Genomic DNA, 16,744 nt, shown 5'->3' with positions numbered 1-16,744 from the left:
CACGTGCTCTCGTGCAACCAGGTGGTGCTCGCTTGAGAAGGGCAAAGCAACCAGCAATTTTAGAAGAATTACATTATGCCCTTTAGATTTCCTACACAATGACAAATTGCACTTTGATACTTTGATATTTCTGCAATATGACCCCTAATCTCTCTAATTTTATTGTAATCTTCACAAAAATGAAAAATGTTAATTATAATTAAGGGAAGAAAATATATGGACTATGTATTTTTAGCGAGCAAACATTATGTGAATCATCTTTATATAGGGAAGAATTACCAAAAAAGTCATAAACCTATTACAATTATATCGATTTAATTCCAAGCCTTTTGCAATTGTGTTAATTCAGTTCATCTAACTAATTTTGGCCAATTGATGCTAATCATATGACCAACACTAATGTGATTTTTTTAATAATATTTTATTTTCCAAAATTTATTAATTTTTTTTTTTTTTCTTCAAAAATAAAAAAAAATTGAAAAAATATATTATTAAGAAATTTTCACGTCAATATTGGCCTAACGACTAATGCTAGCTGATTAAAATTGGTCGAATGGACTGAATTGATATAATTGTAAAATGTTTATAACTAGATTGACATAATTTCAATAAGTTTATGACTCTTTTTTTTTAATAGGTTCCCCTCAAATAGATCCTTAATTTATAATACTTGAAGCTTCTCTTACCCCTTGTATAGATATCTCTATTGCACTTCGAAAATGACATTAATGCTCTATTCGTTTCATGGAAAAATAACTTTTAGGACAATGTTTTTCGGATTTTTTGGTATTTGTTCACGGAAAATGAACTAATCAATGAAAACGGCTTCCACCTTTGGAAAAAACACCTTCAAAAGTAGGGAAAATGTTTTTTTACTTCAAAACTATGAAAACATTTTCTATAGCTTTTTCCACCTCACTTTCTTTAATTAAACACATTTTCATTTTTTTTTATGTTTTTTTCTTTTAAACATATTAAGTTTTTAATTTTTTTTTCTTTCTTTCTTTATTCTTCTTCCAAGGTCGATTGCCAGCCATGGCAGTGGTCAATGACTGCCCATTGATGAGCTCTGACCTCACCATAGGCCTTGAGCTTGCTAGATTTTGCCAAGGTCAAGCCTTGCTGGCTTGTGGTGAGGTGATTTGGCAAAGTTGAGCTACCCAAGGTTGGCAAGCTCAGTGGGGCTCGAGCATCGCTCAAGGTCGCCAAGGCCAACGAGGCTTAACCTTGCTGGAATATGGCGAACTTGAGCCTTGTTGGCCCATGGCAAGAGTGGAACTTGCCAAAGGCTAGTTGCTACCCGTTGTCGTAGCCAGTGATCGATGAAGGCCAAGAAAGAAAATGAAAAAAATTAAACCTAAAAATATATTTTATAAAAATAAAATAATAAAAAAATTATTGAAAATGAGTGCTTGCGGGAAAATATTTTTCTAACCAAATAGCGAAAAATATTTTATAGTTCATTTTCAAATTTCAGCCAGATATAAAAAAAATATTGTTATTTATTTGGAAAATGAATTTCTCAAAAATAATTTATGAAAATGTCATATTTTTCCCTAAGATTATTTGCGAAATAATATAAAAACATCATCTAAGGAATAGATGAGACAGTGAGGACGATTCCATGCATATTATATTTCGGTACCGGAATAGATTGAACGAAATGGCAATGAGGTTTTTGGTAAATCAATTTGAAAGCACCGTCATCCAAGGACTCGACGAGAGAGAGAGAGAGAGAGAGAGAGAGGAAATGGAGTGGGTGGTGACGGCCGATACCGACTGACAATACTTGACGGCGATGGGATCGACCGTCAATCATTCACATGCTCTTGTTTGGTCTGTTGTTGCTCTAGAGAGAGAAAAACAGACAGGGCGAGTCGTACTGAGGGAGCCACAACCCAAGAAAGGAAAAAGGACCACGTCAATCAATTTGAGACCTTTTGCTCAAAAAAAAAAAAAATCAATTTGAGACCTGAAGCAACGGAGTTCTCAAAGGTCGAGGTCACTTCAGCTGCATTTGGGAATCATTTTCCCAAAGAGCCTTTGGGCAAATGGCAAAATGGTTGGCCAAAATCCTTTTAGAAAGAATTTGAAAGATGAGCGCACTTTCGAAAATTCTTCAAAAGTCCTTAATCCAATACAAGTTTTACTCAAGTTTTAGCTTAAACTATTTTTAGAATGCTAATATATTTTTTTCTTCTAACTTTGCCTTCATTGAGCTTACAAAATTCCAAATTTATATTTTGACAACAAGGTTTTGTTCTTACCATCAGCGAGACAAATCTGACACGTCATATTATTAGTTATTGAGTTTCAATTTTTTATTTATTTGAAAAATATAGACAAACTTCTCTACAAATGTAGTTTTTCTTGGATAACTTTTAAACAAAATATTGCTTTCTAATGCACTTTTTAATTACATTTGACCAAACACTTTTTTCCTTCCAACACCCCCCTCTAAAAACAAGTTGGACAATTGTACATCATTAGGGTAAGGAACCGTGGCATATATGTTTGGATCATTTAGTTCAATTCCTTTTTGTAAGTTTGCTTGCAATTTCTTAGTTATAATTAATTTCTTTTGATTTTAAAATTACCATAAGCATATGATTATAATGACTTTCAAAAGATTATTAGGCACATTGACAAATTTTCAAAACATCAAGAGATAATTGGTAACTTTGTAATTCTCATTTTGGAAGGACGATTTTACCCTCAAGTTCTTGCTATGATAGGTCACGTGACATCACGTGATTGATTTTAAAGGGGTAATGTGGTCGGAGTCAATAATGAGAGCACGTTGTGATTGAGTTGAAAATGTCAAGGAGCTTTAAGTCAAAATTGAGATATTGGGAGGCAAGTTTCAACCATCCTATAAACTTGAGGGCAAATAGTAATTTTCCTTTTCCATTTGGTAAAAGTCTTATGGCCCTCTTCAAGAAAAAAAAAGCTATTTGCACCCCAAGTTACATTGATCAAATCAATCGCAACTGTTGATTACATTAATTCATCAATTCTACATTTGATCCACGGCTGCAAATCTGAGCAAGAATTTCCCTCTTTTATGTGCTATTTTAAGGTAGTTCCCATTGACTCGTGATCTCACCCTCTATGAGTCGCTATATATATATATCCCATTTCAATGAAGCAAACAGGAAGATGCATGATGCCCCAGTTCGCCAGCTTGAAGACTGGAATAAATGGAGTTGGTGGATGAAAGTGGCTTCACATGCAATAACACCTTTTGTACACATCATTAATGCCAAAGATCGTGAACTGGTTTGCGTGGTTTGGCTGGTCCTGGGCACATTTTGTTTGAAATGTCAACCCTTTTTGCTGGAGATGGGGCTGAAAACATGCTGACTCAATGTCGCGATTACGATGATCACAATCAAGCTCTATGTAGCATGAATTATATGTTAATCTAACTTAGAATTAGGGGGAAAAATGGAATCTTGTTTCGTACTACTATAATAGTAAAGCATCAGGATAAGGAATGAGACAGTAAGTCTGGCAATTGGACTTATCTGGAGCAGGTACTCTGCTCGGTAGCATTGTCCCCTTTCTTCATTCGCGCTCATCACACAGAAATAAAGTCAACGATTCCCTACATCATCATCATCATCATCATCATCATCATCATCTTCTTCTTCTTCTTCTCCTTATTATTTTTGTATTTATGAATGGAAGTTGATTATCACCTAACTCCTATCGTCCAATGATGATCACCTGACTGAGTTCTTTAATTTTTTCCGAATACCTGACGGAGTTGGGGAGGTCAAAGTTGCAAGGAAAACAAATGGCTTGCTGCAGACACGGTGCAGTGATTCTGGGATTTTGTCCTCCGCGTTGTTGGGATGTAATTTATACTTTTCATCTAGGATGGCACGAGAGTCTTGCTTCGTGATGAGTGAGTGGGGGTTCAGGCCTGCCTTAGCGGGGTCAGGGACAGTGCTTTTAAGCCACCAAATGTCTTGTATAGTTTAAACCCATATTTTATTAATAGTTTGGATTTTAGCTCATGAATAGTTACCTGATATATATAATCTCTTTTTCTTATAATTGAGAATGTAATAGAGAGATGCGATATGCTAATTATGGTTTAATCTTTTACTAGATGTAATATGAATTAAGATAAAACATTATGTCATGAATTCTCTTTTTCACTTTTATTCTCGATTTTCTTGTGATTATAAGTCGAATTGTATCACACGTTACAGGAAGAAGGCCAACAAGTGAAGCACAACAAACCAAGAATTCATACATTCTTGACGAATCAGAAGCAATACTTCCTTTAAAAAACTGCATAGTATGCAGGCCATGACATGTACGAGCTTGTTACAACTGTGCATTCAATGCGTACAAGTTGCAACTCACAAGCCCATGAAGTCCATAAATTCCCTGATGTTGGCGGCATTGGTCTGGTCCTAATAACTTTAGAAATATAACGAGGCGAAGCCCCTATAAGGAACCTAGGACGAGTTATGCAGCCTTACAACGACATGCATCCGCGTCTACGATACATCAAGTGCTCGGGCATAGTGGCTGGTGACATATGAAACTAACTATATAAACATGACGATGCGGATCCTAAGCACTAGATCAATCAGATCAATCTCCCCCATCAAGGCTATGAATATAAAGATAATCTCTTTATGATTAAGAACCGAATCCTGCGCACTGTATTATCTCTACCTCTATCAACAAGATAACAAGGTTTCTACAAATTTGGCTTTCCCTCATATCTAAGACGAGGGCCGCCAGCCCTTGCTCAATCGGTCCAAGGGTCTCCAGTTGGGGAAGGGTCAAGGATCCTTGCCGAAGCTAGGGGAAGGCAGTGACCCTCGCCCTAGATCAAAGTGAGGGCTTATAAGCCCTCATTGCTGATCGGTCAGGGTCGTTGGCCCTTTGCCAAGGCCCTAATGACCCTGGCAAACCCTCTCTCTACTGTTGCCAGCCCTCCCCAACAATGGTGGGGAGGCATTGGCTAGGGTTGAGCCCTCGCCATTCTACAAACCCATCTTCCCCTTTTTTTTTCTTCTTAAAATAAATAAATTTAGTTTTAAATTTAATTTAATTAATATTTATATAAAATTCAAATAAAATGCAAAACAACGTTGTTTTGCAACTCTCCAATGAGCTACATAGGCGAGTTATACTATTAAAAAATTGCAAAGTAGGTTTCTAACTAGAGTTGCTGGAGTTGGCACTCAAATGTCCAATTTTTCAAAAAAAGTGGCATTTATGTGTATCTTTCATAATTTTTAGTACTTAAGTATTTTCTCGTGTCAAGTTTTGGCACTTATGTTGTACTCTGCCACAGAACTTAATTGGTTCATAAAGATAGTAATATTTGAAAATTTTAGCACAACATTTATAAGCTTGGAGAATTGATAGTAATATTTGAAAACTTTCAGACTTACTTGCATTTCAGTACCAATTTTAGTATTTCTTATTCCGCTCACCCCAAATAAAACAATGGTGAATGATGCATGAGCATTGGGCTCTATCAATCAACTCTCAAGTTCAACTCGAAACTCATCAATTGATCTGGCTTAAACCTTTTTCCGACATGAAGAGACCAATTTCTGACACAACTTGATTCAATGGGACTTAGATTGAAGATGTCAAATGCTACAAAAGAATTGTTGATTTCATAGTTGCCAATCGACTAGTTAAATGTCAATTTACATGTCCATTGTCGATTCCGAGACTATTAATTGACTACCTAGAAACTAGAGGCAATTTTGGATGATTTCCTTTATTGTTTGTCGATCTTCCAAAATGTCTATTGGTCTGCCAGGGCAATGTAGAATTTAAAATTTATGTTTAATTACTTTGCATTTGGTCAAATGTACTTAGGCCCGTTTGGTTCGGCTTTGGGAATGGGCTTTGGGACTCTAAAGTCCCTTAGCCAAATACAAACGCGTTTGGTTTGATTTTTTGGGTGACTTTGGCAATATGTAATTGCATCTCGAAAGGACTCTAAAGGCCCTTAGTCCAAAGCTGGTCTAGAGGTCCTTTGAGAAATGCAAGTTCCGCATACTATTCATCTTCTTCGGTGGAGAAGTCGATCGAAAGCTGATGACCGTTAGCTAAGGGGTTGTCGCTCAACCCTAGCGACCGTCGTCGGACCTCAGGCGACGCCTGGGTCGCACAACCCAAGCGACTGATGGCCTAAATCGTGCGACCCAGGTGGCTGCCTAAGGTCGCACGACCTCAAGCGGCCGTCGCCTGGGGTCGCCTGACCTCAGAGACCGTCCGGGGCCAGATTTGGCCATCCGACCGCTAGATCTGGCGATCTGGCCACAAATCCGGCGGTCCGGTGCCCGAACTTTAAAAAAAAAATACAAATATGTTTTTGCATTTTTAATTTAATAAAAGTCATTTACAAATGCAAATTTTACCAAACAATATTTTGGTCAAAGTCGTTTCTCAATGCAAATTTTACCAAATATTATTTGTATTTCGGAAAATCCCATTTCACCCAAAGATATTTATTTGCAAACCCCAAAAGCTGAACCAAACGGGCCCTTAGTCCTATAAGCTTATGAGTCTCAAGTGTGTTGTAGGTTTTAAGAGTCAAATTTCAAGTTTTTATGTGTTTTAAATGCATTTTCTAGTTCTTATAACATTTTTTTTCTAGTTCTCATGTCTTTATTTGTTAGGTAGTTTGAATGTCTTTAATCTTAAGTCTATTTTTCATGTATGAGTTTCTCTATTAAAAAAAAATGTGAATTCTTAAATGTAAAAGACAAGACTTGAATATTGAAAATATATGAGATTTTTCTTGGTGTGAGCAAATATCTATTATGATTCTTTATTCCTAGAAGGTGGATTCTTCCTTAGTAGTAAACCAAGAAGCTTTTTATCCTTGGCTAGTAGTTATCCTTTTAAGTCTTGGTGGTGAGCTTCTTATTTCCATTTCTCTGTACTTAAAAAGTGAATTATTCTTTGGTGGTTAGCCAAGAAGCCATTTACCCTCAACTAGTGATTTGTTCTTTAGGTCATGATGGTGAACTTCTCCTATATCAAAGTCTTTTATATATGGTGGGTAGTCTATCCTTTAAGTTAAACTTTGTCAACCTCATCCTTTATCCTTAACTAGTGATGTGTCCTTTAAGTATTGATGGTAATCATAATCTATCATTCATCTATTCTTTATCATCTCATTATCACTCAAAACACACTCGATCATCCGGCGCCCGCATTAGTGAATAAAATTTCTCAAAATTGTCTGCGGAGCATCTCTCCAGGGGTAGCCACTGCATTGGTGGGTTCGAGGGGAGCTGGTGAGACTACTTCAATGGATGGTCTCGCTGGAAGGGGAGCAGACGGATGTATTTAAGGTGAATTGAGGATATCAAGTCACCCAAAAGGGCAGCATAATTTTGCTAGAGTTTCTGGTATATAGAACAACACATTTGCCTCAAGTGACAGTTGACGAGTCTCTCCGGTTTTCTTCCAGCTTCTGCCTCCCAAAAGAAGTCAGCAAAGGGGGGGAAAAACCAAGTGAATATTCAGAGATCTAGTTTATGCATTTATAAACTATGGTTGGATCAGTTTACCTCTGCATCGACAGAGGTTGTGAAATTGGTTCGGCCTGATATGCTTAGGCATGCTCTGTTTGGTCCACCCGGTAGCTCAGATTTATCAACGGAACGAAGGGAACAGTTAGCCATCGCAGTTGAGCCAGTTGCAAATCCTTCTTTTATCTTTATGGATGAACCTACCTCCGGTCTTGATGGTCAAGCAGCAGCTATTGTGATGAGAACGGCTCTAACGCTGCTGACACTGGAAGAATTTGTACTGTTCACCAGCCGAGTATTGACATATTTGAAGCATTTGATGAGGTAAGATAGATGAACAACTACTTGGCCTATTCAATACTATCTTAATAAGCCACACCTTTACATTGGCTTCCTTTTTTTAATTTCCCCCCAGTTGCCTGTGTATAATATATGGAGGCAAGCCTGGAACCAATTCACGGATCCCGATAGACTATTTTCAGGTAAAAATTTCTGTCCTGCTATAGTTCATTGGTTCTACGTTTTTCCTCTGGAAAAATCTGTACATTGAAGTATGAACCCCATAATTCCGCCCCTTAATTTCGCTACGAGGTTTCAAGGGGGCTTTCATAGCCCAAAACAATTCTTAATCTTCTGCTGAGGGGACTTATGGCAACCACATTTTTTAAATGTATAAACTTAATCTCTGAAAATACATTTTTCTTTTTTTCCTTTGACGACGTCATTATGGAGGTGGAGACTGGAAGAAACCAGAGAGAATCCTCGGCTGTCACTTGGGGCGAATGTATTTCATTCTGTTGTACATTCCCAGAAACTCTAGCAGAAGTATGCTGCTCTTTTGGTTGATCTGATATCCTGATTCACCTTCAATATACCCGCTTGTTTTTCTTCCAGCGAGAATATCCATTAAAGGAGTCCTACCAGCTCCACTCGAACCGGCCAATGCAGTGACTCCTCCTGAAAAGAAAGCTCCACTAAATTTCGACAAAAGTTGTAGTTTACTTTCTGGTATACCTTGTGAACTCATACCCTGTAAATTTTCAGTGATATGTTTTAAGGCATTTCATTTTATCATGTAGAAACTGGACACAGGTTAAAGCATTGGAAATTACCAAGAAAGAATTAGCGCATTTGAAAGTACACCTTTGGCGTGTCAACAAAGTCATTATCATCATCGTTAATGGCTGAAATGGAAGAATCATGCCCCCCTTCTTGTTACCCTCCACAGAGGATGCTGGAGTCGATCCTGACCCTGTGCTATCCCCTGTAAACCCATCACAGGTTTGGCAAAATCACTATAACAAAGTACAGTGCAACATTAATGAGGGAAGATAAGGAGAAATTTTCAAAATTCGATAAAGATCTCTCTGTTGTGTAGATAATATACTATTACCAAGCGATGCCGTGGCTGGAATTTTCTTCAGTTTCGTGAACAGAAATCGCTCTATCCATTATGATAGCTGTAAAAGGAAAAGGAATATCCTCATTAAGCAGATACTAGCTAGATCTTGAGAGTACCCCAGGATTTACCTAGCTTACAGCTAGTTTCTCCTGAATTTACATAGATGGTGACGGAAAGATTATCCAACTCACGACTAAGGTAAGCTACGGCTAAAGTCACAATATTGTTGAAGAGCAGTGCATAGAGCGATAAAATATCAACTCCAAATCCAATACTAATGACCACTAGCTGGCAAGCTATGTGAAACTGAAGTACGTTGTGTATAGTTTTCAATGGCAGATTTCTGTAGAGTAACGGTTGTCAGGAGGATTTTAGTATCGGACAAAGAACTTGTACACAGCAGCCTCAAGTAATCCAATGCCATTCTACTTGCTTCCTGCCATCCAAGGCATCTCGCAAAAGAAGGAGCGAACTTACACTTCGGGATAACTTACACTTCAGGATAACAAATCCACCCAGAAAGAATATAACTAGCAAGCCAGCAGATCCAACTGCATCTCGATGACCACGTCTCGAGCTAATGAGTCATCGCACGGAAGAGACCAATGCCATTTGGTGCGCTGCAAAGAGCAATAAGCTCAAACCGGAACAACCAGAAACTGTGAAAGAATAGCTGTGAGAGCATTAGGAGAGCCTACTTGAAGGAGGTTCAGTGAAAAAACGCCTCCATCGTCAGGAGCAAATCCGACAGTTTAGTATATACTACGCAAGACCACACGGCGGGCTCGGCAATGGAATAAGGTACCATGTAGAATTGGTAGCTCAGGCTCGGACAATTCGGTAACCATCCATGTTTATTACTTCACATCACCGTGCGCCGGCCCAATCCATACCAACACGTGGCTCCACGTGGCGGTTGGGTCCCACCTTTCCCTCGTTCAAACTTTTGCATCCTCTCTCTCTTTATTAATTGCTGGTCTTCTTCTCCCTCCATTCGCAGGAAGCCCCACTCTTCTCTCTTTCAAAAATCTCTCTCCCTCTCTCTCCCAAGAGCCCCGGCGGTTGCATCCCGAACTCATGTCCGCCGCCTCCGGCACATTGCCTCGAGGAGCCACTCCCTCTCTCTCTCTCTCTCTCGCTCCTAAGAACCCTGCCGGTCACGTCTGCTGGGTCCCGAGCTCTGATCCGCCTCCGCCGTGGTATTTTGGGTTTACCACATAGAACTGTGGGGAGTGTTCTCCTTCCTGTGTTCTCATTCTCTCGCCGGAAGAAGATGAGACGAAGTCCAGGGTGAATTGGGAAACACATGGACTTGGGAACTTTCATTTGTATCTGCTGTTTTGTCTCGTTTTGGAATATAAACAATGTGCCATCTCTTCCATTTGGGTTCATGAGGGCGGTGTCTGTAACCTACCTATGTGTTGAGTGTGCCGCTGTGTAACTGGTGGGTTGTACAATGCCTGTTTTCTAATCAGGCATTATCACTGTTGTACTCGCATTCGTTTTGCTTTGCTTCATGCTCTGTTTTTGTGTCTTGAACAAGTAAAGCTTCTCGCTTGGTCCCGGTTTAGTTGATATTGTAAGAATGCCTCAATGGCAGTTGTGATGCTCAGCTCCGTGTGCATATTTTCACTCGTAGAGTCAAGACTCGAGATGTGCTGCCAAAGCTTCCTCCGTGTGTCTCATCTGACTTCAATGCTGTGGATCGGTTTTTCATTTGCATAAATTATATAAGAATCGACTTGTTATCAATACATTCAGCCATTGTTTCGTCCGTGTATCTAGCACTGCTTACTATCCGGACTCAATAGATTCGTGATCGATAGCGACGTCTCTCATGCTTTGAATTAGGACATATATTCCAGTTTTATTGACCGCATGACGGATTGGTGAAGGACAATCCTTGTCAACTGTGGCAAGGCTGCAAAGACCAAAGGGACTAGCTTCAAGTAACGGAAGATATCCTCCAGGAACCTAATGAGTTGTCGTGTAGAAAGAAATGGGGCCATAAATTGAATCCTGACGAAGATATGACCCAACATGGAGAGAAACAGAGGTGATCCAGACTGCATAAAATGCTCGAGCAATTGATGAACAAATTGCAATGTCGATACACTACCAACAATTTGGACAGGAGTAAATCCTTAAACTATTTCATTAGAACTTTGGGACATTAAACTTTGAGGGTATTCTGACCTAAGTGGAGAAGACAAAAGTTTACCCAGGAACTTGGGGCCTTGGGATGAAGGTAGACACCCCATCACTTTTTCGGAAGTGACTACTACCTGGTAGGATGTATAGTAGTCTCTCACGCCTAGTTTAACAAGGTGAAACTAGCAAGGATTCTTATTGGGTCGACCGGTGCTTCGTATAGTGTCTTTCTACTGACTTATCGACCTAGTACCATCGACTCTAGAAAGGTGGCTTGAGATTTTACGAGGTCCAAGAGGTTGCCAACAGAGCAAAAGAAGATTAACAGGGACCGTGAAAAGCAGACGCATGAACAAGTGAGATCAAACCGTCCCAAGTCGACCTTCGGCGAAAAATCAATGTGAACCCTGTAAAATGGGTCAAGGCCTTTCTCAGTTTTCTTTTGGCTTTTCAGTTATAACTAATTTATTGATTTTAAAATCTGCTATCAGGAGAAAATTACAACGAATTTCAAAAGATTAGCGGGGAAAATCGGAACAATTTCGAAATATCAATTGCTAATTTGGTAATTATGTAACCAATCTAGAGGGAAATATGTATTTCTCCCTGTGGAAGGACGATTTTGCTTTCAAGTTCTTCCCGGTGGTGCGTCACGTGATCGATTCTCAAGGGAAGATGTGGCCGAAATCAACAATGGAGGCGCATTGAAATCAAGTTGAAAACATCGGGGGGCCCTTATGCCAAAATTGAGAAATTGGGGGGGCAAGTTGCAATGATCCTAAAAACCTGGGAGCAAATAGCAATTTTCTTTTTTCTTTTAGTAAAAGTCGTCTTGCCTGCTTCTAGAAAAACATGTAGCTAGACCCAAATTTACATAGATCTAATCAATCACCGCACTTGATTAAGTGAATATCATATTCGATCCATGGATGCAAATCCAAACTAGGATTTTTCTCTTCTGTGCACTATATTTAGGCGGTTCCAATCGACCCATGGTCTCGACCTCAATCTACTTAGATAATTCGGATGCCTACATGACACTGGTCCCGTCCATAGATAATTAAGATTGAGTAAAGCAACTAATCTACTTGGACAATTCACAACGTATCGACTCTAACTTTGTATGGAATTGAGCAGTGCCTAGTCATCTCCCATCGTTATCTTTCATATTGATTGTACATTCAATACCGACTCCCAACAACGAAAAGACATCCGCTTGTGTCTCTAGATTAGACGCCAAAGATTTTCTTTTTATGCAGTGAACAACGTTCCAACAAACCAAAGCACAAGCAGCCAAAGTTCATACATTCTTGACGAAGCAGAAGCAATGCTTCCTCAAAGAATCGCAGAGTTTGAAGTAGGCCATGACATCTATAAGCCTGTTACAACTGTGTATTTGATGAATACAGCTTAGAAGCATTCAAAGAGAATTATTTTCGAGATGTCCACGGAATCGGTCTATCCCTATTAATCAAGAAATATAACAGGTCGAATCCACTGTAAGGAACTTGGATGAGTTCCAAGTTACACAGCATTGCAATGGCATGCATCTGCATCTACAATGAAATAAACAACAAATCAATTCTCGCAATGTATGAAACTTACCACCTTAACAGGATGACATGGATTCAGAGAGGTGGATCAGTTGGATCAATCAATCCCCATCAAGGCAATGAATATGAAAATAATCTTCTTAATATTAGGAAATCCGCGATCCATATCGTCTCTGCCTCTGTTGATAAGAAAGCAAGGCTTCTATAAACTCAGCTTTCCCGAAATCAGGCCACAGTGCCGGCACAAAGAAAAGTTCAGCGTAGGCTAACTGCCACAACATAAAGTTGCTGAGCCTAAGTTCACCGCTCGTGCGAATCAGTAAATCTGGGCAGGGATATTCGCTGCAGCTCGTCTCTAGCTCCCATTCTATTAGTCCCTCGCTGATGTCCTCCAACTCAAGATGACCATCTTTTACCTTGTGAGCAATGGTTTTGCATGCTTGTACTATATCATGCTTCCCGCTGTAGCTCACTGCCACAATAAGTTGGAGTCTGGAGTTGTTTTTAGTCATCTCCTCTGCATCCACAAACACTTTTTGCAATGACTTGGGAAGCTTCAAGGAATCTCCAATCAAGCATATTTTAACTCCGTCCCTGTAACAAGAAGCTGAACTCAGTGGAAGCTTTGGTCCTATTTCATAACTTGGTAATAAGGAAAGGAGGTAATAAACTAGTATAAGCTCCTGTTAAGAAAAAAGAGTTAGCACTGCACCAGGCCAACATTATTAGACAGGCAGCACGAAAGTATCAAATTTATGGATGCTTCCCATCCAAAGCTTCTATGTACATATTTAACTTAAGCAGTGAAAATTGGCTAGCGATTAGAGAAAGAGAATCTTCAGTTACTTAGCACAGCAACCATAAACCCAAAGTTGAGTCCCTTCTGAGGAAGCTCCAGAAATGTATAATACAGATTGATGTATTCCTTTTCAGTTGAATTCAAACATGAGCTTTTAGTATCAACAGTTATAGATGCACTGCATGCGAGCATGTCTGCAGGTGTTAAATCACCTTCCATGCATCAATCACCAAATTGATTATGTCTGCAATTATATGACATTGCAGAAACCTCTATCAAACTTTCAGTAGCAAAAGTAATCAAGCAGAATTAATTAGAAAACTGCTCCATCAAATTGTTGGATAAGAACCATGGAGCCATAAACCCTTTTTAATTCTCAACAAAGTCATATACCTTTCCAAAACTTTCTTCTACAAAATTCAAAGGGTTAGACCTGAAAAATAATTTTATTGATCTCACTCCAATCTGAGTGAGAGAAGAAGCTCGAGCTCAACACTACGATAGACATATCTAAATCTTAACATGTCAGATACTGTCAACAACAATGACTAGTCAACCAGAAGTCACCAGGGTATCACAAGCAGCTCTCGGTCCATAAATTTGCTGAATTTATAATAAGCAATGAACATCTCTCGTCAAGCCAAAAAGCCTTCACAAGACCCCAAATGAATGGAATTATAGCATAAACTGATGAAACGAAAAGCAGCCTAAAAAACGTGGCATTTCCATTTTCCTATTCATTCCACGTAAGTCTTGTTATACTAGTTCAGAAAGAAACCCACATCGACAATCCTGCCTCAAACGCCAAGAGGATCACATAAACTTGTCACAAGTTCACGGATGCCCATGCTCCCCCAACTCCAAAGTCCTGTGCATTTCGATCTATTAGGAACCTTTATCAACAACGAAAGGCCTTCACTTCCTAGATTGTTATTTTCAGAAACAGCATCATCGAAAACTACGATCACTTTTCCTCTCATTTTGTCACAGCAAATAACAGCTGCGGTAGACCAAGTACATGATCACACGGAGAATCATAGCCATGAAGTGAGACGGGAGTTTCGACCTCTAACCTCATGAAATTCTCCAGCTCCATTTTAATCACTCTTTCGAACAATCCCATCAAAAGTTGAACCTCAGCCTGCACCCAAACGTCACATAAGCTTCACACCCACCACCAGAAATGCTCAAAACAAGAGACTTGTCAAACAGAGAAACACCAATCAATCCATAAAAATTTCGCACTGGCTTCACATTCCATTCCATGCTCATCACCATTCCCATTACTAGTCAAAACCACTGACCTTTGGCCGAACCCAGTTCTCGGACGAGAAGGCGAAGACGGTGAGGACTCCGACCCCCCACTCGCGGCAGAGCTCGATGAGCTCCTCAGCGACCTCACCCCGGCCTCGTGCCCCGCCGCCGCCGGCAGCCCCCGCCGCCGGGCCCACCTGGCGTTCCCGTCCATTATCACCGCGACGTGCCTCGGCATCGCGTCCCGCCGGAGCCCCGCCGGCAGGCCGCCCGCGCCGCCCAGCTCCCACTCCCCTTCTCTGGGAGCGACGTCCGTGGCGGCGGCGAAACTTCTGCCGAGCCTGGCGGAGGAGACGAAAGAGGAGTAGAGGCCTCGCGCTCGCGCTCCGGCGGGTGCGTGGACCGAGGGCCTTCGCGCGAGGGTGTCGAGGTGCTCCGACGGCGAAGGGACGCGAAGAGAATGCATTTACGGCGAGGGAAAGTTGGGATCTTTAGCTTGACGGTCGGTGGCTTTGGAACCTTCGACCGGGGCGGGCGACGTCCGTCTCGCCGCCGCAGAGTCCGTCGGAGCGGCGGTTGAAGAGAGCTGAGCGGACTCGGGACTGGCTCTTGCTCGGTCTTGATGAACTCTCGACGAGGCGAAGGCCACGGTTCGTCGTCGTTCGGACAGCGGGGCGTGGTCGTTGCGGGGAGGATAAGGTATGATCACGTGCCCTCAAAATTGATTTTTAGAGCACGATTATAGTAAGCGGCAATAAATTATTTATTTTGCTTACGATTTTTATACTTAATTACGACGATACCGTAATGTTGGGGATTAACATTTTAAGGATGGTATTTTGTGGTTCATCGTTGGTTAGGTGTATGATGAACGTATTTTTTTGAGACTCTTAGAAATCTGATATGAATTGAAACATAAGTTTCCTTGATTTATTGGTTTGTTTGTGGATACACAAACGTAATAGTTGAATTTGTATAATTCATTTTCTTGTAATTTAAAAGTAAAAAGCATATTTTGGACAAACAATGAGGATGGTCATTAAAAGGTTTATAAATTGTTTTTGGATGTAATTGAAGGTAGGAAGGAAAGATTTCATGATAAACTAATGTATCTTATATTTTTAAGTGGTCTCATCTTATGATAATCTAAACTTTATTCCTAAAAAGAAATTGCACATTCAAAATTTCCTTACATTATATGCAAGATTTAAAATAAAAAAAGTAAATTGATTTCAACAAATTTCGAGAAATTCTGCCACTTTCTCACGGTGTTTATTTTCAATCCAATTCACTACCAACGTGCCTCTTATGCCCCCCAAATCGTGGCTATTTAGCATGGAGTTAGAAGGGCTTCTTCCTTAAGTCTTGTCAAGATTGTGTGCTCGACAAAAGAGCTTTGCAAGCAACATCGCCCTACGACTTCAAAAACTGGAAACCACTTAATATTCTAAAATTATTACCTCTTCCATTTTCTTTTTAGATTATTATAGGTCCAGTATCGGTTTTCATTATTGGATGGAGTTTCGCATGTGCTTGTCGATTGCTACACAATCCAATCCGTTTATGTGTCTTCCTTCCAATGAGGAATGCGTAATACACGCGCAGAGCAATAATGGACCTGATAAAAATTCATTTTTATTTGCCTAGTAACTAGAGAGGATAGCTGGATTTTTCGCTATTTCTTCCGCTTTTAATGACATGCAAGCATCGATGCTTGTGCATTGAATAAAATAATAGGTTGGATCTAAGTTGGGTTGGGTTCGAAAGTCAAACTTTTTATATTGAAGAAGCTCTTCCATCACATACCAAGTTCACAAATAAATATCTGAGCTAGGCCCAGACCAAAGTTGGACAAACAAGGCTTTTCGATGCAAGGGCATCTTCCAAACCCCTATTTGCTTTCTGGGCCTCTTCGAACTAGGCGGGTCAAGCAAGTTGCCCATCCGTCGACCACCCCTAGTGGCAAAATAAAAGCGAAGAGCAATAATATCGATGGGCTAAGACTATTCGAGTTCAAATTTCATGCTTATATGATGTCCTTAGATAATATATATCA

The 16,744-nt window shown here is 40.1% G+C and overlaps 2 protein-coding genes across 6 annotated transcripts; one reads left to right on the top strand and one right to left on the bottom strand.

The window, feature by feature from the left end:
• Window positions 1–7,167: 7,167 nt before the first annotated feature.
• Window positions 7,168–8,880, top strand: LOC104422392 (ABC transporter G family member 31). 5 transcript variants are annotated; one of them, XR_001981616.2, is made up of 4 exons: window positions 7,168–7,853; window positions 7,945–8,011; window positions 8,262–8,537; window positions 8,609–8,880. XR_001981616.2 is itself a non-coding variant. In XM_039303350.1 (3 exons), exons 1-3 carry the CDS (start codon window positions 7,609–7,611, stop codon window positions 8,624–8,626), a joined length of 330 nt encoding a protein of 109 aa, XP_039159284.1. In that variant the 5' UTR covers window positions 7,171–7,608; the 3' UTR covers window positions 8,627–8,880. The 5 variants fall into 5 exon arrangements, 3 of the variants coding, with proteins under 3 accessions (XP_039159284.1, XP_010033011.1, XP_039159283.1); XR_721199.3 differs by having other exon boundaries at window positions 7,169–7,349; window positions 7,469–7,853; window positions 8,262–8,856; XM_039303350.1 differs by lacking the exon at window positions 8,262–8,537 and having other exon boundaries at window positions 7,171–7,853.
• Window positions 8,881–12,361: 3,481 nt separating this feature from the next.
• LOC104422391 (cis-prenyltransferase 4, chloroplastic) lies at window positions 12,362–15,288 on the bottom strand. The gene is given in 4 exon segments (XM_010034708.3): window positions 12,362–13,229; window positions 14,508–14,575; window positions 14,739–14,824; window positions 14,827–15,288. Coding segments are annotated over 4 exon segments (930 nt in total). The 5' UTR covers window positions 15,155–15,288; the 3' UTR covers window positions 12,362–12,781.
• Window positions 15,289–16,744: the final 1,456 nt, after the last annotated feature.

The sequence above is a fragment of the Eucalyptus grandis genome, chromosome 10, assembly GCF_016545825.1.
Source record: "Eucalyptus grandis isolate ANBG69807.140 chromosome 10, ASM1654582v1, whole genome shotgun sequence".
NCBI classification, from domain to species: Eukaryota; Viridiplantae; Streptophyta; class Magnoliopsida; order Myrtales; family Myrtaceae; genus Eucalyptus; species Eucalyptus grandis.
This window is presented reverse-complemented; position numbering and strand designations above follow the sequence as displayed.